The following is a 22,340-nucleotide window of genomic DNA, read 5'->3' as shown; positions in this document are numbered from 1 at the left end:
TATATTCCTTCTGTTCCTTTCCTAGTTCCTGCAATAGATCCCTGAAATAAAGTTTCAAATTCATATCTGAGGGTTTTCTTCTTGGTAAAGAATGTGTAAGTGTGATCTTGATATATAGAGGGAATTGCAATGGACTTTCTCAGCATCCGGAGCAGAGAAGTATTTAATATTGTAACCAAGGAAGTGGATACAAATGACTGTCCTCTCACTGTGGAAGAGTTACAGTACTACTTTAGCTTGAAAATGATATTTTTGTGCCCCTTACCTCAGCCTGCACAGTATGTATTATTTCCAGCCATGGGTTTTGCTTTATAACAGATACTGACTATACACTGTGTTTTCTGGCAATTAAAGAAGACTGGGTTTAACTTGGATGTTGAAAAAAATCTATTGCTGTTAAGCTTTTTTTATCATTCTGTTAGAACTGAAATTTACAATATGCCATGGCAGGAAATGCAATGACAAGTTTCAGAAAGATTTCTCCTCCTATTGGGATGTTCTTGGATAAAATCCATATTTTTATTCTGAAAGATTTTAATTTAGTAGAGTTGCTGCTTTTTTCATAATTGTGTGTAGTAATCTAATTTAATTATATAATTATTATAATTAGGGATGACTGAACATTGGGGGAAGAGATCACACAAGTCTGTAATCCTGTTATCTTTTAAATTATTTGTATGTAGCCAATCAAGTGAATGGATAAAGTTATAAAGACAGCTTCATGTGACAAAAGCAGACTGACGTTAATCGGTTGAAAGGTGGGATTGGCTGAATAACTTTTTCGTATTCTTCCTCCTAAGATACATTAACTGGTTTTGCAGTTAGTAATGCAGTTAACAACCCCCTGAATGCCACAGACATTGAGGTATGTCTTTTATTTTGAGTGTTAAAACCCTCCATACTTAGCTATATTTTGCCATGTTTCCCCACTCCCAAATTTAAATAACTCAAGTAATGCTCTATCTGATCCCCTCATTGGCCTTGTCTAGACTAGGATTTAAAGATGTGATGACAGCACATTTTAGAATGATTCTAGTGGAGACAAAACCTGCTGCCTTTAACACATACTAAAGAGTTCAGTATGTGTTAGTGTGTTTTCTTTACACTAGAATTTTAGAACGTCATTACCTTTAGATATGTGCTGTTGCATACATTGAACTCCTATTCTAAATGAGGGCACTAGCACACTTGCATATTTTAATAAAATTCCTAGCACACAACATTTCTCCCACTTCTCATTCCATTTCCTTCTGTGATTGGATAATAAATGTGAAGCATGCCCCCATGTAAAGCAGGGCTTGTCTAAATTTCCTTTGCTATGTCTTTTTCAATTGATAAGCAATGTTTCTGCTTGCGCACGAAGACCTTGCTTTAATTATAGGCAATTCTTTGCCTGAGAGTTCCAGCTCACTTTCTTATATATCCTGTTTGGTAGGTGACAATTTGATCTAGCAGAAGTAAACTACTCTGCATTTATCTAAACATTCATTACATATAATGTATTTGGACTAAAACTTCATCTTAGTTTAAATATTGTCACTGTTGGAAGCAGTAGGGGGAAGGGGTTCTTAGCTCTTGGCATTAAGGAGAATCTGAAGTTAACTGTTGCAAATGCAATGTTGTGTATATGTAAACAGTGCTTACACAAAAAAATCTTTTTATTCTCCTTCAAGTGATTGTGTGCATACATACTACACTGTAGTGGGTGTATTTGTGACAGTGCACTAAGTCAGAGACTTTTGCCAGCAGTACCATTAGGTGGTACATGTGCCCCTTCTCTCTAGTTCTCAGGCCAGGGTATAAAAGGGACATATTTGCCGCTTTTGTCAGTTCCTTCTTTCTTCCTGTGGAGACAATGGGAGCTCCATGTAGCATTTGCTTCTGTTAGCCAGCATTCCATAGCTTTAGTGTATATATAGGTATAGTTAGTATTTAGTAGTTCAGATAGATACTAAAGTTGAGCAGTTTCCTAAAGGAATTTACTATGGAAAAAGTCCTAAGGTTTTAAACAATGTGCCACATGCTGGGCTGTTCTCTCTGTCACAGATAGGCACAAGAAAAGTTTTATCTCTCTTGGTGAAAGAGGGATGCTCTATTTGTACCTCCTTCCCCACCAGGACTAAAAAACAGACCGTCATCTTAAGATTCACTTTATGAAAGAGGCAATGTGACTTGCACCTGAGCTGGGCCCCTATTGTGACACAGGGAACTCTAAATCTAGCATGCTTCGTCTTCTGTGTCAGCTTCTAAATGTTCCAAATATTCTGACTAATGAAACCTGTAAGTTTTGGTTTTCTCCCAGAAAACCTTCTGGTAAGGCCTCCAGTTTGAGACCTCATACATCTAGGTGCTCACCAGTTCTTTCTGAGGCAGCACCATTGATTCCATCTCCATCGGGACCACTGAGACCAGTATTTTCACCCATCCCGGATCCTCCTTCCCCTTGGCTGATTAAGGGTGCCTGGCTCCACTGCCACCATCGGTGCCAATCACTTACCTGAGGTGCCTTGTTGGCAAGGGAGCTTCTTTGTCTTTCCTTACCTGATGCTTATTTGCTGCAGCCAACTCCAGTGTTTGCTCCACATCAACACATTAAGCACCACTGTGACATCTGACTTCAGTGATGCTCCCAGTGCTGTCAGTGCACCCAGCACCATAAATGTGCTCTGTGGTTATGCCGGTGCCAATCAATTCATCGACATTTGGAGTCTCGTGTGTCTCTGATACCCAGACCACCTAGAATCCCAATGAGAACTATTCCTATTCTGAAGGGACTTATGTTTCATCTTTGGACTTCTTTCAGATCACCCTACAGGTCTTCCACTATCTGCCCTGAATACCAGGACTGGTTTCCCTACAGAGAGACTCCAGCTTGGGGTCCCCTGCTCTGGATGACAGACTGTAGCGTATTCTCCATGGCCTTACTGGTCTTGGGCTATCCCAAGAGACTCTAGATTTCTGTTGTTCACTTTCTAGGAGGAAGTTCTTCTGCTTTCTTAGTATGAGTCTTCTCAGCATCCTGCTACCATACAACACCCTGCTGTGCTGGATCCCATGGAGGAGGGAGAATTGTTGGAGGAAACACTAGATATTCCCTCTCCCTCCATTTCTTCATCTTCATGGAACAAAGCAGTTAATCCAGAGCTGACACCCCACTCAATGATTTGAGTTTTCCAGGACCTCAAGAGGAGGGAGACTACTATAGGGGTGCAGGTGGAGAATCTGCACAGCCTTCTGGGTTTTGTACGGACTCTTTCTCCAGGAAGTGTTGCCCTTCCTGTCAGTAAGAACTTGCTAGAGCCAATGAAGACTCATGCAGTCCCCTATACCTCTTACAGCTAAACAAGCGGGCAGACGATATCAAGTTCCTCAACAAGATTTTGGCTATTTCATTACCCTTCCAGTTCCTGACTCCTTAGTGGTCACAGCTACTAATAAGCAATCTCATCAACCCAAATTAAGACCACTCCGAAGGATAAGAAATTTGAGATTGGATTTATATGGTCATAAGGTTTGTTCCACTGCCACACTTCAAATGAGAGCCGCCAATTCTCACACTTTTTTCAAAATACAGTCAGGCTTTTGTCAAAATAAATCTTATTAACTTTTGCTGATAAGTTGCCAGAAGAATATAAAGACAGTTTCTAGCTTTTGGTTTCTGTGGGTCATCTTGCAGCTTGTACATCTCTTCCGGAGCAATAGATGCCGTTGATAGCACTTTGCTTTCTGTGGCCACTGCAGTCTCCATGCAGCACTCTACCTGGATGTAGTCTTCTGGCATTTCAAAGTTGCTGCATGGTACAACAGAAGATTTACAATTTAAGGGATCTAAATTGTTTTCTGCCAAAACAGACTATGCTATATGGACACACAGACTCCTGGGCAATAATTCATTAATTAGGAGTTTATACTCCAGTTGCGAAAAGGAAACAGTTTTGATCACAAAATTACTCCAGATCTTCCTTCCATCAGAGATCTCAGTATGCTCCTAAGAGGAGGTCAGGATTGCCTTGACATCACCAGCCGTCTTTGATCTGGTAGCCTCCGTCCCATTCTAGATCTAAAAAAGCTGAACCATTACATCAAGAAAGTCAAGCTCAAAATGGTCACCCTCGCTTCTATTATCACTTCCTGGAAGATTGGTTGTTGCCCTCAGTTTACACGATGCATACTTCCATGTGAGGATACATCCCTGCCACAGAGATTTGTAGTAGGCACCACCCATTACCAGTACACTGTGCATCCCTTTGGTCTATCATCAGCCTGAGGGTCTTCACAAAGTGCATGGCAGTGGTAGCATGGTAGCAACCGATCAACCTCTGCTCATTGGGCGTTCAAATATTTTCTTACCTGGATGATGTCATCAAGCAACTAGGTCCAAAATAGCATTCTGGTAATCAGACCAATGTTTTCCCATCTAGGCCTGAAATTAAATTTGGACAAATCACAGTTATAACCAACATGGTGCATAACTTTCATAGGAGCAGACCATGATGTCAGAACAGCCATGGCTTATCTTCTAAGGTGAGGTATCAGCCTATAGCATTTCTTTCCAAAAGCCTCAAGTCCATCCCAATGACAACAGCTCATGCCTGCCTGCCTGCCTTCAGCTCCTGGGCTATATGACCTCGTGCACATACTACATAACTCCAGACTTCACCATTGCTGTTGCAGGTCTGGCTCCGTTTAGTGTATGATCCTTCCAGGCACCCTCTGGAAATGCAAATTCGAGTACCTGAACAAGTGCGTCCATATCTCGATTAGTGGTCACATCCCCAGGTGGTTGCATCCATCCTCCTCTGTGTACAGAGGAGTTCCGTTTTTGTCCCTAGAATTATGACTCTGTAACAGATGCATCAACCAGAGATTCGGAAGCCCATCTCTGCCAACTCCTGACAAGCTCTTTGGTCACCTCAGGAAGTTTCGCTACACATAAATGCACTGGAGCTTAGAGCTCTTAGTCTGACCTGTCAGATATTTTGCCCACCATTGAGAACCAGATGTTACAAGTTCTTACAGACAACATTACCATGCTTTACCCGAACAAAGAGGGAAGTGCAAGATCACCTCAACTGTGCCAGGAGTCTGTTATCCTATGTAATTTGTGCATTTGTCCCAAAGTTTTCAGAAGGTCTTTCACCTTTTAGGAGTGAGAAATATGGATGTGGATATCCTCAGCAGGGTTTTCATAGACCAACAGGAGTGGACAATTAGGAAGGATGTTCTCCATATTTTTCCATTGCTGGGGGTACCTAGTATTAGCTTTGTTCACGATCAACCTGAACAACAAGTGCATGAGATTTTACTCCAGGGCAGGCTGCAGCCCACATTCCATCACAGGTGCCTTTCTTCTTCCATTGTCCAGTCATCTCCAATATTCATTTCTCCAGTTCTTCTCATTGTGAGGGAGATCAAGAAGCTGAAACAAGGCCAATCACGATTAATCCTTACTGTACTGGTGGGGCCAAGATAGTACCAGTTCATGGACATCCATCAGCTTTCCATCCAGTCGCCCATAACTTTACTGCTAGTCAAAGACCTTCTGTACCAGAATCAAGGGAAGTCTCTGCATCCCAACCTGAGGGCTCTCCACTTTATGGCATGGATGATCTCTGGTTGAATATTTGCAAAAAATTGTGCTCCCAAGAAGATCAGACCATCTTGGTAAGCAACAGAAAGGAGTCATCTAGGGTCATGTACACAGTGAAGTAGAAGAGATTTTTTATTTAATTGCAATCCCAGCATTCCTCAAGCCATCACATGGAGATTTCACATGCTGGACTATATTTTACAACTGAAATTGTTAGGCATTTCAGTTAGTTCTGTGAGTTCAGATGGGTTTTGTTTTTTTAATACTACATCTGCCTATAGGTGAATTTTCCATTTTCTCTTATCTGCTCATTTCTCTATTTTCTGAAAGGCCTAATCAATGTTTACCATCCTGTCTGCACTCCTGTACCTCTATGGGATTTAAATCTATACCTCTCCAAATTCATAGATGCCCCCTCTCTTTGACCCTATGGCTACAACTTAATTCCTTTTTGTCTAAGACAGAGGTGGGCAAACTACGGCCCCCAGGCCACATCCAGCCCTCAGGACCATCCTGCTGGGCCCCTGAGCTCTCGGCCAGGGAGGCTAACCCCTGGCCCCTCCCCTCCTGTCTCCCCTCGCCCGTAGCCTCAGCTTGCTGTGCCGGCAGGGCTGTGAGCTCTTGACGGGCAGCACAGTGGTGTGGCTGGCTCTGGTCAGGCACCACAGCTGCCAGACATGCTGCTCTGAGCAGCATGGTAAGGGGGTGGAGGGAAAAGGGGGTTCGATGGGGCGGAGGTTCTGGGGGGGGCTGGATAGATGTGGGAGTCCCGGGGAGCCTGTCAGGGGGCAGGGGTGTGGATAGGGGAGGGGTTGGGGCAGTCAGAACAAGGAGCAAGGGGGGTTGGATGGGTGGAGGGTTCTGAGGCACTTCCCCCTTTTATGGCTTCTTCCAGGTGGAGGGAACTTCATTGTCCCAAGCAAAGTCCCCATCACAGTTAGTGGAAAAACACAGGCACAAGATGGAATCCAGTATCCCATGGTCTAGTCACCTGCCCTTGCATGCTTTGATGAGTTATAGCAGCTATTACTTATATAGTGGCTGAGGTGCCAACAGGAAAGCTCATAAGGTGAGGCTAAGCTTTTTCCATGGCCCATTGTTTTTGTTCAAGGGCCATTACCTTGAATAGATCCTGGCTAGATTGGATGTAAACTAACTTGTGGGAGTTACCCAGGAACAAGCACATTTGAAATACAGATGCATAGTCAATTTTCATAACTAGATACAAAAATGACTCCTACAAATAGGATAATTCATATTCAGCAAACTGTAACTTTTCCATTGACACCTCACATGACATATTTTATACAAGATGCATCATAATTATATCATATCACTGTGGTGAATATAAATCGGTTTGCCATGGAAAAACACAGAATTTGCATTTTTATAGAGTATCTTTAGTTTTACATTTTGTGGAAAAAATAAAAACATATACAGTAAAACCCTGTTTATCCGAGCCTCCATTATTTGGCTGTCTGTATTAACTGAACTGGGGCTGACAGTGGGAACCTCACCTCTCAGGGTCGAAACTCTCCAGATTATCCAAATTTTTGATTATCCAATCTGGCCTTCGTCCAAATTAGATCAGATATATGGGGTTCCACTGTATCAATAAAACATTTTGTTCAACTGATACCTATATATATTGTGGCTAGGGAAACTGAAGTTCAACATTTCATTTTAATTGCAGAAAAATGTGGATTTTTATGGGGAATTTGTATTGGAGAATTTTGTTTTTATCACGGAAAATTAGGATCCCTGCTCGTGACACACCAACTCTGGCAAATTGGTGTTAGTCTCTGTTCAGATAATCTAAAGTCCCTCCACCTGTAAGAGAATGGCTGATGAGTCACCTACAGTGGAATGGACAATCACTTGAAGGAGAGAGAATCGTTACCTGAACAGTAACTGTTGTTCTTCAAGATATGCTGTGCAGATATTTTCCATGACACTCCCACCTTCCCGGTACTTCAGACATTACATATAGTGGTGCGAAGGAATAGAGAGGGAGGCAGTGGCCCCTTTTATTCCCTCACCTGGCAGCATGAGGAGAGCAGGGGCATCTGCACCACCTAGTTGTACTGCTGGCAAAAAGTCTCCAACTTGAATGCACTGGGCGCACATACACTTACCTACAGTGGAAGGTATTTGTGCACAACACATCTTGAACAACAGTTTCTGTACAGATAAGTACCCATTTTTTCTTTTGTCTTTGTCATAGGCAGAACTAAATATTTAAGAGAATGATTTGTTAGGACAGGAAGTAGACTCAATTATTTATGGGCACTTTTAGTAGTACTAAAGTCTCCCTGAATTGGCACCATTGATCCAGTCTCAAGACTGTGGGCCAGGTTCTAGATGCAGGAAGGGCAATATTGTAGTGGTTGCTCTCAGTTCTGTCTTCAAGGTTTGCTTCACAAACGAGTGTCCTAGACAAATGGAAAATTGAAAGTGTGTTTCGTACAGCAAGGGAAGGGGCCTAAGGTTGATAACTTGGTTAGTAGTTCTGAACGCAGCACTAGATTACAGTAACTAGAGCAGTGACCTTTAAAAAGAAGCTGCTGCTGCCTAAGTGCTGAAGCGGGGGGAGGGGGGGAATGGTTTGCTCAGAAGATGCTGTAATCTGGGAACAGGAGCAATTAGCATCACAAATAAGTGTAACTATTTGTTATTTTTAGGCCTCCTCTCAGGGATATCTTGGTACCTGCCCTGGGCCCTCTTCACCTTCCTAGAAGCAATGTCAGAGACCCTCCCTTCTTGCCATTCTTGTTGAACACTTTCCTAGAAGTGGTTTTATTTTTTTCGTTTCAGTTGCTCGTTCCTAGTTTTGTAATTTTCCTTGTTCTTATGAAGGTTATTCATGATGAAAACTCTGAGGTGGTGCTCTTCATCACTTGGTTACATTTGGCCTGAAAAAGTTATTCTTGCCAGCTGCAACACAGAAATGTTGATGTTCTCTAGAAAAGAACACCTTGGAACCAGTTCAAAATAATCTTGCCCAGAGACTTGTGTGTTGTCTTATCCATTTCAGGGACAGGTGTTTAAGACAGAGCAGTGTTTAGCCGAAATTTACATATCTTCTGATATGTATATATTGCTCTGGAGTTCTAACACAACATCCTCTGGAAAGATGTGATAGATCAATAGGAAAAATCTTAGAATTGTTTAAATAGACTGAACTATGTTACTTACTGTTACAGATACGTTGTTTTCAAATATTGTAAGTATACTCTTTGATGATGTTCATGTGGTAATTGCATTTATCATGCACTTTTGACTGTTGCATTTGTACTCTGCCCCTTACTCCAGCTCCACTGCGAGCTGTCTGAGCTTTCAAACACTGCAGATCTTCTAACAGCTTACTAAATAAATATTTATTCTCCCATAGGTGATATTTTCCTACACAGTTACATGGAGAATATTCAGTCTTGGAGCAGTGACACAGGGTTAAGATCTGGTAGGGCAATATCCATTACAGCTAGAAAGAAAAGTAATGCTTGTGACATTTAAAAACTCATATATTTCTGTAATAGTTGACCCGCTTTATCTGTAATGTCTGCTCAATTCTCACCTCTGTTTTAAGCATGTAGCCATGAGAAAAAAATTTAAGACTGGTACCGAAAGGTGGTCCTCTGGCCACCTTCATTTTCACTGCCGAGCTGCAAGCTACCAAAACTAAGGGTATGTCTACACTATGAAATTAGGTAGATTTTATAGAAGTCGAAACTAAATGCTCAAGTGCAAGGCTGTGTGCATTAATTTTTTTAATATGTATACTGAATATTAACTTCGTAGAGTTTCCATTGTTACTGCCTACAACCATTCTTGCACTTTCTTACTTGTAAGGACTATTATATGAAAAAAATGGCTCACCGGTTAGTATAGAACTCCCTTATGTAATTATTGAATCTGCAAAGCTTGGCTTGAGTCCAGTCTTCTGATGTGTTCACTTTGTGTGAATTTAGCAGCATATCAAAAGATGATAGTGAAATAAGTGACTGACTATTGGGTTGTTGCTCTAATAACTTTACATGACTATCTGAAATCCCATTTGCTGATGTCTGTATTAAACCCACCAATCAATTTACAATACAGCATTTCAAAAGGTTAAATCAGTCAAAATACAGACATGACTTTCACCAGCAGTGGCGGGTGAATGTTTGCAGTAATTATCAATGTCACCAATGCGCCTCACTGCAGCTATTTGTACATGCAGTGATCGTGGTCATTTAGGAGTGGGATCAGAAACATAGTTAAGGATCTAATGCCATAACTAGCTCTTGTGAATGTCCAACTCTATCAATCGCAGCACCAAACAACCAGAATGGTGAAGCACAGTTGCAATCCTGTATTGTTCAAAAAGTGCAAGGGGAGTGGCAAGAGGAGGCAGAAATGTAGCCTTGTGATAGGGCTGCTTTAAATCCTTCCATTTTTCTTTATTTATTTTAATTATGGGGTATGGCTTAGGGAACATACTTTCAAATCACAAACAGTTTTCAGTCACCCTCATGTCAAAAGGGCAATGATGCCCAAAGCTGAATAAAATATTTCAGCAGCTCTTCCTAGGGCAACCAGTGAAAGGGCTGTGATAGAATGCTCTAGTAGACAATCAGTACAGCCTGGGCTTATTTTAATGTTACACAGATACACAAAACAAAAAAAGTTGCTGTTTCTTGCCCAGTAAGAAGATTTCATATGTGTAGCAAAGGAAAGATGCCCCAAACCAAACAGGAAAGAGTCACATTAATTCTAATGGAAACAAGAAGCAGGCATGCGTCTTCGTGTATAAAATCCAAATGTTATTCCCTTTATTTCACTAAAGAAATGATTGTTTGGCAGAACAAAATTTGGCAAAGGCTTTGAGAAAAGTAATCCAGTTAATTCCAGAGCAATGCAGTTTCCCTCTGCTAAAGGCACTTGAATACAACTCCGGTTCATTTAATAAATAGGAAGCACACTAGGTGGATACTAGCCAGATCCAAATCCAGATCTAACTTTAATTAGACAGCAAGGACTAACTGATTTTCTACTTTCCAAATATTCTTTTAAGAATGTAAACGACGTTAAACAGTCACTAAATCAAACCTTTTATGGAAAATTAACTGTCATTTTTGTGTATTGTGCTATTAAGATGACACAGACAGGTAGCTGTTTGGGTCCAGTGAAACCCCATTAACATGTCAAGTTTGGTGCTGAGTATAAAAAAAATACTATAAATCAAAAGAACAGTCTCTGCAAGTATAACTTAGTAGACATAAATTCAACCCATTTTGAGTCAGTTATCGTTACCCAGGGCATATTAGCGCAATACATGCCTTTTAAATTAAAGGGGCAATTTAGTAAATTTCCAAGTGTGGTGGCAGAAGTACAGGCCTGAGCTGTGCAAACATTAGCAGGGGAGTAGTCCCATTGAAGGCTGGGGCTAGCTCGAGTTAAGCATAGGCGTATTTGCAGGTCTGGGGCCATATTTAGATATTACACCTGTAAGTCGCCTTGCCAATTTTTGTAGTTTTACTATCAGATCTTCCTTTAAAAAGACAAAAGAAAACAACTCCTTTTGCAGGTGTGAAAACCCACCCCACTGAATGGAGAAATGTGCATAAAGTGCTGGCAAAGGCACAGAAAACAAAAACCTCATTCTCTCTCAGGCTTAGTCTAGTCATTTTAGGTGTTAGTTGGGGACGGTCTCATGATATTTGCTACACCCTCTTTCCAGGCAGAAGAGGGGGTCTTGACAAGCTGCTGAGATCCGTTTAATCATTTGCATGAGACACACGTCTTTTGATACAGGCTACGTCAGGGGTATAGCAGCTAGTGTTCACTTACGAGTGCTCCAGCGTGATCAATGGATGGAAAAACTCACTCAGTCATGCTTCCTTAGGCGGCATTTGGAATAAAAGGGATTTTGCTAGATGCAAATCCATTCCGTCACTTCAAAGAGTCGGCTTTATACAGTATTCTTCACCTGCTCATACTACAAAGGGAGTGCTGGGTTTTAGCCCTAAGTTAGGAGGCTTTTGGGATAAGAGGGAGAAATTTGATGGCACATCTATTTAAATAGCTACACCTACTAACTGAGATCAAACAGGCCTCTGAAATACTGTTGTGAAGAACAGTCTCAGCACTGTCGTGTGCATTTAACAGCTGATGTACCAGGAGGTGAAGAAATGCTCTATTTAAAAGGCACTTTTGCTGTAACCAGCCGGAGGTGCGCAAATCCCGCGCCGCCAGAGGAGAAGGGTGCAGCTGATGATTTGCCAGCTGCCCACAGCAGCACCAGCAAGAGCCTCCTGGCTGAGCCTTAGCAGGACTGGGGCTGCTTGTCAGGGGGAAGTGGTGGTTCCTTGTCGTCGGTCTCCTCCTCCCTGCCCAGCTCGGAGCGCTTCCTGGGCTCGGGGGTCTCCTCTGCCCACCTCCCTACTCTGCGCACCCCCTTGGCCACCTTGGGCGCGTTCCTGCAGGGGTTGTGGTCGTAGATCACCAGCTTGAGGCCGGGGAGGTGAGCCAGGCTGGGGAAGGACCTGATGGCGTTGCGATCCACGTCGATCACCTCCAGGAATGGCATGTGCAGCAGCACCGGGGGGAAGTCAACCAGCAGGTTGCCTGAGAGCCAGATGGTGCGCAGCTCCTGCAGGCACCGCAGCCCAGCGGGCAGCGTATGCAACGCGTTGGAGCCGGCGTGCAGGGTCTTGAGGAGGCTCAGCTCACACACCACCTCGGGCAGGTGGCTCAGGCAGTTGGACTCGAGCCACAAGGTTTTGAGATTCTGCAGGAGACTGAGCTCCTGGGGCAGGTCGCAGAGCTTGTTGTTGCCCAGGTAGAGGATGCACAGCTGCTTCAGGGTGCACACCACCAGGGGCAGCGCTTTGAAGTTGTTGAAATCTAACGCCAAGATCTGGAGATTCTGCAGCTGTTCTAGCTCTGGGGGCAGCTGATGCAGGTTATTGTCGCTCAGGTACAGCTTGACGAGCTCCCTGAAGGAACAAACATGCAAGGGAAATCTCCTCAGCTGCCTGCTGCTCAGATCCACCATTCTATCAATTGGCATCTCTTCAAGGTCTCCCAGGAGGTATTTCTGGCAGTCATCAGAAGGGATGAAGGCAATGATTGCTCTCAGTGTGTTGCCCATACTGAAACTGTCTGCATTTAAAATCACTGCTACCATGTGGAACCCGGAGCATCAGGAACTCTCCCTGGTTTCTACTTTGTGCACTGTCCTGCTGGTATTTCCTTCTTCCCATTATAATACACAGTTTACATGGCAACAGTCATTAATCTCAAGAGCTCTGAAATGTTGCTGATAACCGAATGAGTGCTTGGTGATGGGAAGTGCAGACAGCCTGACTTTCGGAGAACAGGTCTCTCTCACACACACACAGAAACGAGGCCATCTTCCCTGTGAAGACTGTAAAAGTTCTAAAATTGCACTACGCTTGACCAAAAATAGTTTCTCAAATGCTCCCTGCCTCCCTGTAGATACAGCCACACTGTCTGCGCGGCTGGTACCAGCTCTGGGGATTGGCTAAGGAAAGTAAACATTGCTGAAGAGTGAATTTTTAAACTTAATTTAAACTAAACATTTAATCTTGTAGCAGCCTGAGTGGGAATGTCAGATGTAATCTGATTCCTGTTTAGAATACCTGTCAAGCCTCAACTAACTTTCCAGACCAGTGGCACTTTTATGGAGTTACTTTGTGAAGTGCCAAATACACATTTTAACAGTGTGACCTGCCACCCAATACTTATCTCAGACATTTAGCACAAATACTTGGCAAAGTGCTCTTTAGCTGCTTTAGTATTTACTTTCTTAATTTAACTGCATTGACTAGAGCTGCTGGGACTTTTAGCCGTGCGCAGCCTTTTCGCTAAATTGCATTTTGCTTATACTGTCTGAATCCCTTATACAACACATTCACCGTCATAACATGCCACGGTTAACCTCCTCCATTCTTCTAACCTCCTGCTACTGACTCCCAATGTCTAGCTGACCTTTTGTCTGGCAAACAACTTTATAATTAAATCAATGGCAATGTTTTCTCTCATTTAAATGTAGCCAGTTATGGAATGATTTATACACAGTAAAACCTGCCTTAGAGACCACCTCTGAAGAAAGATCACCTGTCACAAGCAACTGCTTGCAGAGGCCCCAGAACCACCACTCTCTGCCACGCAAGCCTTTGAAGAGAGACCACATCTTACAAGCGACCACTTTTGCTAACTCCGATGAGTGATCACTCTTGGCAGGTTTTATTGTAGTATCTTCACTGTTATTGCTAATTTAGATGCTGTTCCCAGCAACACCCATGATATTCAGTCTGCAAACTTTGGTGCATAGTGTCCATTCATTTGTAGAGGGCTTCCAGTCTTTAGAGGGCAGCTCTATAAATGCTTCGACCTCTTGGGTGATTCTTTCTACAGCACTTTTGCAAATCTTCACATCAGAGGTTCAGAAGAACTTTGATTTTTGAAAGAGCATTTCCAACAGATAGAGTTGGATGTAGCACCTTCAATGTGTTAGGTGCTGTACACACACAGAAGTAGTCATGGTCGCTTCCTTGAACAGTTATTATAGTTACCATTATAGTTACTTGTACATGTGTCATAGTAGAAGTTGGTCTGTAGCAGGGATTTGAATGAGGGGAGGGCAGGGAACGGGGGAGTGTGGATGGGGCAAGGGTCCTGGGGGGGCTGTCAGGGAACGGGGGGGGGGGTTGGATGGGGCAGAGGGGGCAGATAGGAGGTGGGGGATGGGCCCCGACCCCCTCCCCTAACCGGCCCTCCATACAATTTCTGAAACCCGATGCAGCCCTCAGGCCAAAAAGTTTGCCTGCCCCTGTTCTAGAGCATATTTCAGGAAGATTTTTTTTCTTTTAGTTTTTAACTAAATATATGTTAGGAAAACTCTAGGTTACAGTTTAATCATTGTTATAGCTTATCAAAAAAAGTCAGAATGACCTTTCGTTGCTGCATTTTGTGCTTTTGTTGGCAAAGTTAAAGTCTGTTTGGAACACGCTAGTGAAATCAGAGTATTTGGGGGGAAGAAAGCAACTCAACAATAGAAGAATGGGCTTTTGAGGGAACATTAGAAATATAATAAAGAGCCCTGATTCATTTAAGCAGTAATGACAATGAGGAAGGGCATTTCTTGGCAGCTAATGACTGAGTGGAGAAGCTGAGGGTGGGAGGCAAGTTAGCAAATACTCAGCCAGCCAGGAAATGCCCAACATAGTTATGCCTAATGTAAGATATTGAAGTCACTTTTCATACCTTGACAGTTAGTCTTATTGGCCCTGATATTTCAGTGGGGCTCCACCATATTACATGGGTCCACCCACTCGGGCCTCATCACAGAACTGAGCTCATTGTCAGTTATGGTTCTGTTGAGTTCTTTGTTTTTGTACAATCAGGTGTGTCTGTCCTACAAAAATAAAAATATTAAGAAAAATGTTAACCATACGGTGTGTTATCATGCATCTGGTGTTTTTCTGCTCTTAGCAGTTAGTGCCTACAACCAGTTCGATTGAATTTGGTGTGAAAACTCCGTTTCACAAATAAGAAATCAGGACTTCATTCTCAGTTATTTCCCTAGGTTTATTAAAAAAGCAATAAGATCAAATGAGAATATATTTCTATTACTGCACTCTACAGACGGTGGTGCTGGCATCTGACTTCAGTTATTTGAGAAAAGCAAAGGAACTGTCCGGAAGAGGATAATTCTTAATGTACAATGAGAAATACAGATCAGTGAGGTTATGGTTACTATTGGATTTAGCTGTCTGAGAAATCACTTCTTTCTCTGTGACTGACCTCCCACAATAACTATCTCCCACTAGAATGCGAGAATGTCCACAACTGGTGCTTGTGAGTGCAGGAGACAGAACTTCACAGGAGCTGGACCAAGACTATAGCATGCATCACCCATGAGATAAAAATCACCCTAGACCCCACTGACTTAAAAAATAAATACCAAACTCATCTCTTCAATTTACCTTTACCTAAACTAATCAAGCTATTTTTCCTATGGAATGGGGTGGAAGAGAGAGAGAGACTATTTTTTATTCTAATTTGAAATACTTGGCAGGTACCATGGTGACCAGGGCCAAACCTAGATAGACAGACAGATAGATTCATGGCATTTTAAGAGCCTAATCCAACACCCCCTGAAATCAGTGGAAGGATTCCCATTGAATACAATGGACATTGGGTCAGGCCTAAATGTAGTATGGACGATACTCATGGGGTACGTCTACAGTATGAAATTAATTCAAACTTATTCTATTCGAATTTTTGGAAATGATTTTATACATTTGGTGTTGTGTGTCCCCACTAAAGCGTGTGAATTCGGTGGAGTGCGTCCACAGTACCGAGACTAGCATAGAATGTCAGAGCGGTGCACTGTGGGAAGCTATCCCACAGTTCCCGCAGTCCCCACCACCCATTGGAATTGTGGATTAAGCTCCCAGTGCATGATGGGGCAAAAACATTCTCACGGGTGTTTCTGGGTGTGTGCCATCACTCCCTCCTCCCTCCGTGAAAGCTCCAGCAGATGGTGCAGTACGGTGCCTGTCTCCTGGTACTATGACTCCACCTCGCATGGCCTCTCATCTTTCTATCTACTCTTTTATCTAACCATTTCCCGCCTTTTTTTGGCTACCGTGAACCGAGCAGCACAGCTTCCACCACAAACTCTGCTCTCCCACTCTTGCATCACTAGCTAATTTTTCCATGTTGTCTGTCCTGGGCTTGTGTGCAAGCTACAGAAGGAAACAATTCCCTGCCATTTTTCGGCCTTAGTGAACTGAGCTGCACAGCTTCCGCCGCAAACTCTGCTCTTGCTTCCGCCGCAAACTCTGCTCTTGCAGCTCTAGCGAGCTTCCCAACTCCATGAAAGCTACAGAAGACAAACCATTTACCGCCTTTTATCGGCCATCTTGAACCAAACAGGCCGCCTACGTTTCACGTCTTTTTTCCAGGATTACCCATGCAGGCGCCATAGCATGGCAATCATGGAGCCTGCTCAGATCTCCGCTGCAGTTTTGACCGTTGTAAATCCCTCGCGCATTATCCAGCAGTATGTGCAGTACCTGCAAAACCAGGCAAGGAAGCGACGACAGTGCAATTACTATACTGATGAGAACATGGACACAGACGTTCCTAGAAGCACGGCATGTGGGGATTGGGAAATCATGGTGGCCTTGGGCCAGGTTCATGCTGTAGAACGCAGATTCTGGGCCCGGGAAACAGGCACAGACTGGTGGGACCGCATAGTGTTGCAGGTCTGGGATGATTCCCAGTGGCTGCGAAACTTTCGATGTGTAGGGCCACTTTCATAGAACTTTGTGACTTGCTGTCCCCTGCCCTGAAGCGCAAAGACACCAAAATGAGAGCAGTCCTCACAGTTGAGAAGCGAGTGGCCATAGCACTGTGGAAGCTTGAAAGCCTGTCAGCTACTGGTCAGTCGGGAATCAGTTTGGAGTGGGCAAATCTACTGTAGGGGCTACTGTGCTGCAAGTAGCCAATGCAATCATTGAGCAGCTGCTATCAAGGGTAGTGACTTTGGGAAATGTGCAGACCATTGTGGATGGTTTTAATGTGCTGGGGTTCCCTAACTGCGGCGGGGCAATAGACGGAATACATATCCTTATCTTGGCCCCGGCACACCGGGGTGGCCAGTACATAAACCGCAAGGGGTACTTTTCCATGGTGCTGCAAGCACTGGTGGATCACAAGGGATGTTTCACCTACATCAATGTGGGATGGCTGGGAAAGGTGCATGACGCTCGCATCTTCAGGAGCTCTGGTCTGTTTGAACAGCTGCAGGAAGGGACTTACTTCTCAGACCAGAAAATTACTGTTGGGGATGTTGAAATGCCTATAGTTATCCTCGGGGACCCAGCCTACCCCTTAATGCCATGGCTTATGAAGCCGTACACAGGCACCCTGGACAGTAACAAGGAGCAGTTCAACTATAGGCTGAGCAAGTGCAAAATGGTGGTAGAATGTGCATTTGGACATTTGAAAGTGCGCTGGTGCAGTTTACTGACTCGGTTAGGTCTCAGCACAACCAATATTCCAATTGCAATTGCTGCTTGTTGTGTGCGCCACAATATCTGTGAGACTAAGAGGGAGACGTTTTATGGCGGGGTGGGAGGTTGAGGCAACTCGCCTGGCGGCCAATTTCGCACAGCCAGACAATAGGGTGATTAGAAGAGCGCAGCAGGGTGCACTGCACATCAAAGAAGCTTTGAAAGCCAGTTTCATGACTGGCCAGGGTACGGTGTGACAGTTGTGTTTGTTTCTCTTGAAGTTACCTGCCCCCTAAATATATATGAAAGGAAATAAAGTCAAAATTGTTTTAAAACTGTTCTTTATTATTTGTTGCACAACACATTGAGAGAAATCAGAAGGTAGACTGGGGGTGGGGGTTGGGGGAGGCGTAATTGGGTTAGGGAGGTGGAGGAGGAGGGAAGGACAAGTCCAGAAACCAAATCAAAAGTTCGCATATGCCAGCTTTCTGCTGCTTGGGCGATCCTCTGGGGTTGAGTGTGTGGGTCCCCGTAGCCTCCCCCCTCGTGTTCTTGGGCATTTGGGTGAGGAAGCTATGGAACTTGGGGAGGAGGGAGGGCGGTTATACAGGGGCTGCAGCAGCAGTCTGTGGTCTTGCTGCCTTTCCCGCATTAGATCCACCATACAGCGGAGCATGTCAGTTTGCTCCCCCATGAGCTTGACCATAGCGTCCTGCCTGCTCTCATCGCGTGCATCCCTCCTCTCTTCGTGTTCCTGTAATGCTTTACGGGACTCCACAATTGTTTGCCTCCACGCATTCAGCTGGGCCCTATCAGTGCAGGGGGACTACATGAGCTCAGCAAACATGTCTTCCCGAGTTTGTTTTTTCAGCCTTCTAATCTGGACCAGCCTCTGGGACGGAGTAGATAGGGGCCACGTTGAAACATTTGCACCTGCGGGAGGAGAAAAATGGAGGGTAGTATTTTAAAAGATACATTTTAGAGAACAAAGGGGACACTTTGGTGTGGGTAAGCCACCACACATGTCCGGGCAACAGAATTCAGCCTGCAGGCAGCCTAGGGGCATGCGGGGTTCTGCTTCTTATACATTCATTTCAATGCTTTCAAACTGTTGGGCCCCCTTTCCCACAGCCAGCAATGCCTGGTGGGTTTGCCATATAAAAGGAGGGCCTGTGGGCTCTCTGGGATGATCGCTTCACACAACATCCCCCCGCACCCACTGCGTGGCTCCAATCAGGTTCTCACTCACCAGAAGTACCTTCTCCAGGGTCATGGTCCGGGAGTCTGCATTGGGAGTTGGGGGAGGCTATTGGCTCCAGCGTTAAGAATAGTTCCTGGCTAGGGGAGAAAACGGGTTCCCCACTTGCCGCCTGTGCACTGTCCTCCTCCTCCTCTTTGTCCTCCAATGACTCTTCCTTCTTGCTCCGTGCAACTCCCCCCTTGCAGGTGTCCACAGACAGTGGTGGGGTAGTGGTGACGTCACTCCCCATAATTGCATGTAGCTCATGGTAGAAGCGGAATGTATGGGGCTGTGACCCAGAGCGCCCATTCACCTCCCTGGGTTTTTGTTATGCTTGCCTGAGCTCCTTGATTTTTGTACGACACTGCTCTGTGTCCCTGGAGTAGCCTCTTTCCGTCATGACCCTGGAGACTTTAGCGTATGTATTTGCGTTCCTTTTTTTGGAATGTAGTTCTGCCATAACAGACTTGTCTCCCCAACATGCGATGAGATCCAGTACCTCCCATTCGGCCCATGCTGGAGCTTGTCTGCGAATTCGGGACTGCGTGATCTCCTGTGATGGTTGACTATGTATGGTTGCCTGTGATGGTGGACTATGCTTATGGTGACCAAACAGGAAATGAAATTCAAAAGTTCCCAGGGCTTTTCCTGTCCACCTGGCTAGTGCATCGGAGTTGAGAGTGTTGTCCAGAGCGGTCACAAGGGAGCATTCTGGAATAGCGCCGGGAGGCCAATAATGTTGAATTGTGTCCACAATACCTTTAACCTGGGATTGCGATCTCGATTTAAGCACTACTCCACTTGCCAAAGTGGAGTACAGAAATCAGATTAAAGAGCCCTTTAAATTGAAAAAACCGGTTTGGTCGTGTGGCCGGAATTATTTTTTTTCGAATTAACTCGGCTAGTTCCAAAATAACAGACTATTGTAGACCAGGTCATAGAATTGCTCTTTGAACACACAGGGGAGTGTTCTCTTTACCATCTGTCTCTCCAAGTTACATCGTTAGGTCTGGTCTATACACAGTTTTTGTACTGATTTAACTATATTTGTTAAAAAGTATAGTTACATTGATGCAAACTGCTAGTGCAGATGCAGGCATATTGAGATAAACACCTTGATGTTGGCAGAGTTTATTCTGGTCATTTTCCTTAAATGTAAAGGGTATAACTGCATCCACGCTAGAGGCTGCACCAGTGTAACTATATCTATTTCTAAACCAACATAGTTAAATCAGTACAAAATCTATGTGTAGATATGTCCTTAATGGCCATTACATCAGCTGTGGCAAGTGGGAGCCAAACAATTATGGCTGATCTTCCTTTCATGATGTTACATAAAAATAAGGTGCTTCCGCTCTCTCTCTCTCTCTCTCTCCCTCCAAATTCTTCCTGAAGGTGGTCTCTGAATTTCATCTTAACCCATCCATCAACCACCCAGTCTTTTTCCCGGTTTCCCCCAATGTAGCTAGAAAAGATAGACTTTCTGAATTGGACATCAAAAGAGTATTGATGTGAGTAGAGCAAAATATGTCATGAATCTTGAAAGGTGTTTGTGGTTTTGGGGGATAAGCCCAAAGGAGAATCAGTCTGAGTTCAGAGGTTGTCTTGCTATCACTAAACTGGTGGTGGTGCACAAGAAGGCCCAAGGCCCATTCTGCTAGGTGTAAGGCACTTTCAGATGGATTCTTCAGAAACATTCTATATCTGAAATCTGTGAAGCTACCATATTTACTACTTTATTCAGACCTTTACTCAATACTATTCTTTCACCTTTAGAGCCAAATTGGTTGCTTGTTTCAGGAGAGCACTCCTTTGGTCTTTTTTTAAACTAGGCTGAAAAGTGGCTTTGTAAATATGGCAACAAAGGGCTCCATGTTTATTGTATCCGACTCTTCTAGATCAGGTATGCTCAGTTTATAACAAAAAGCCTTTTCCCCACCAATGCCAGCCCTGCAAACTCTACCTGGGATCTGAAAGTCAAGCTGGTTTCTTTTCTTCTCGCAAATCACTATCAGTAATAAAAATACTACAGACCGATGACCTTCAGTGGGGCTAGATGTGCACAGTTGCCTTGTAACTGGAGCTTAGAAAACAATTCTGTTGGTTCTGAGCAAGAAGGAGTAGAATTCATTGCATTCCCTACTGGCTGTGTTGGCTCCACAGTATTAAATGGACAAAGAAGCAGAAAAATTTTAGATGCTGATGTTAGCAGATATGACTGATAACACAGCAAGAGTGACATCCTGTCTCATTGAAGTCAGTGGTGAAATTCCCACTGTCTCTTTAGGGTAGGGACTATCTGTTTTGCTCTGTGTTCGTTCAGTGCCTAGTACCACTGGGTCCTGGTGCATGAGTTGGGCTCATAGGTGCTAGGTAATATAAATAATAATAATTTTACTTTACTAGACCTAGGATTTCACCTAGAGAACAGATCTGTTAGTACCATTTTTACATAGGATATTTTCAGAATAGAACCACACTTTAAGTTCTCCCCGGCCTTCTTCCAGGGCAGTTATTACTGTCTCCCAAGACTGGATAGCTGCAGAGGTGATTTTTGAGGGCGGAAGAAGCTCCGGGGGCCCGGGCCCCACAAGAGTTTTCCGGGGCCCCCGGAGCAAGTGAAGGACCCTGCTCCAGGGGCCCCGAAAAACTCTCGTGGGGGCCCCCTGTGGAGCCCAGGGCCTGGGGCAAATTGCCCCACCCCGGGCGGCCCTGATGACAACATTTTACATTTTCCCTATTTGGTCCATCCGTAGGCCTTGGGCATGGATGGGGCTTCTATCTTCAGGATAGTCATAGGAAAAAATTACAAATGAGAAATTATAAATGTCTTATTGAAACCATAGCAAAATCTCCATTAAAAACTGCCTTGACAATATGTGACAGGAAAAACATCCTAGGGTATTTCTCGCATTACTTTGCATGCCACCATCTTTTTTGACTGATGACTTTTTTTGGATGACAGTCCATTTATTTCATTTGAAATACAGCTCTCACATAAACAGCACACATAGCTTAGTTTTAGATAGGGCTTTTATCTTCAGTTGTTAGGGGGGTGACTTGTCACAGCACACTCGGACACCTAAGTGTTAGATCCTCCTGTAGCAAGCTCCATATCAAAACCTACGCTATTGGCTATTAAATCCTACCTAACTATCTTAGTCACCTTAGAAATACCCGTCATCTATGCTGACTTTCCAGCTTCTTTGTACATGGAGGTAGCCAGAAAATTCCTTAGCTTGCTTTGTGTTTTGCTTTCTCTCTCTCGCGCTCCCACAACATGGGCTGAATTTTGCCTCTATATATAATGTTAACATGTATCTTTTCACATAGACCATGCCCTTGCTCAATGCGCTTTAATATCTTCAGTGGATGTCAATATTTACACAAAGCAATGGTTTGCCCTGGGACACATTAATGCGGGTTCTGCCAAACCACTGACCTCCTGGAATTGATTGACCTGGCTAACAGCCCTTTGTTG

General features: G+C 44.0%; 1 protein-coding gene across 1 annotated transcript; it reads right to left on the bottom strand.

The window, feature by feature from the left end:
• Positions 1 to 10,316: 10,316 nt before the first annotated feature.
• LRRC10 (leucine rich repeat containing 10) lies at positions 10,317 to 12,973 on the bottom strand. Its single transcript, XM_039502059.1, has one exon. It carries the CDS (start codon positions 12,756 to 12,758, stop codon positions 11,895 to 11,897), a length of 864 nt encoding a protein of 287 aa, XP_039357993.1. The 5' UTR covers positions 12,759 to 12,973; the 3' UTR covers positions 10,317 to 11,894.
• Positions 12,974 to 22,340: the final 9,367 nt, after the last annotated feature.

The sequence above is a fragment of the Mauremys reevesii genome, linkage group 1 (assembly GCF_016161935.1).
Source record: "Mauremys reevesii isolate NIE-2019 linkage group 1, ASM1616193v1, whole genome shotgun sequence".
Taxonomy (NCBI): Eukaryota; Metazoa; Chordata; order Testudines; family Geoemydidae; genus Mauremys; species Mauremys reevesii.
This window is presented reverse-complemented; position numbering and strand designations above follow the sequence as displayed.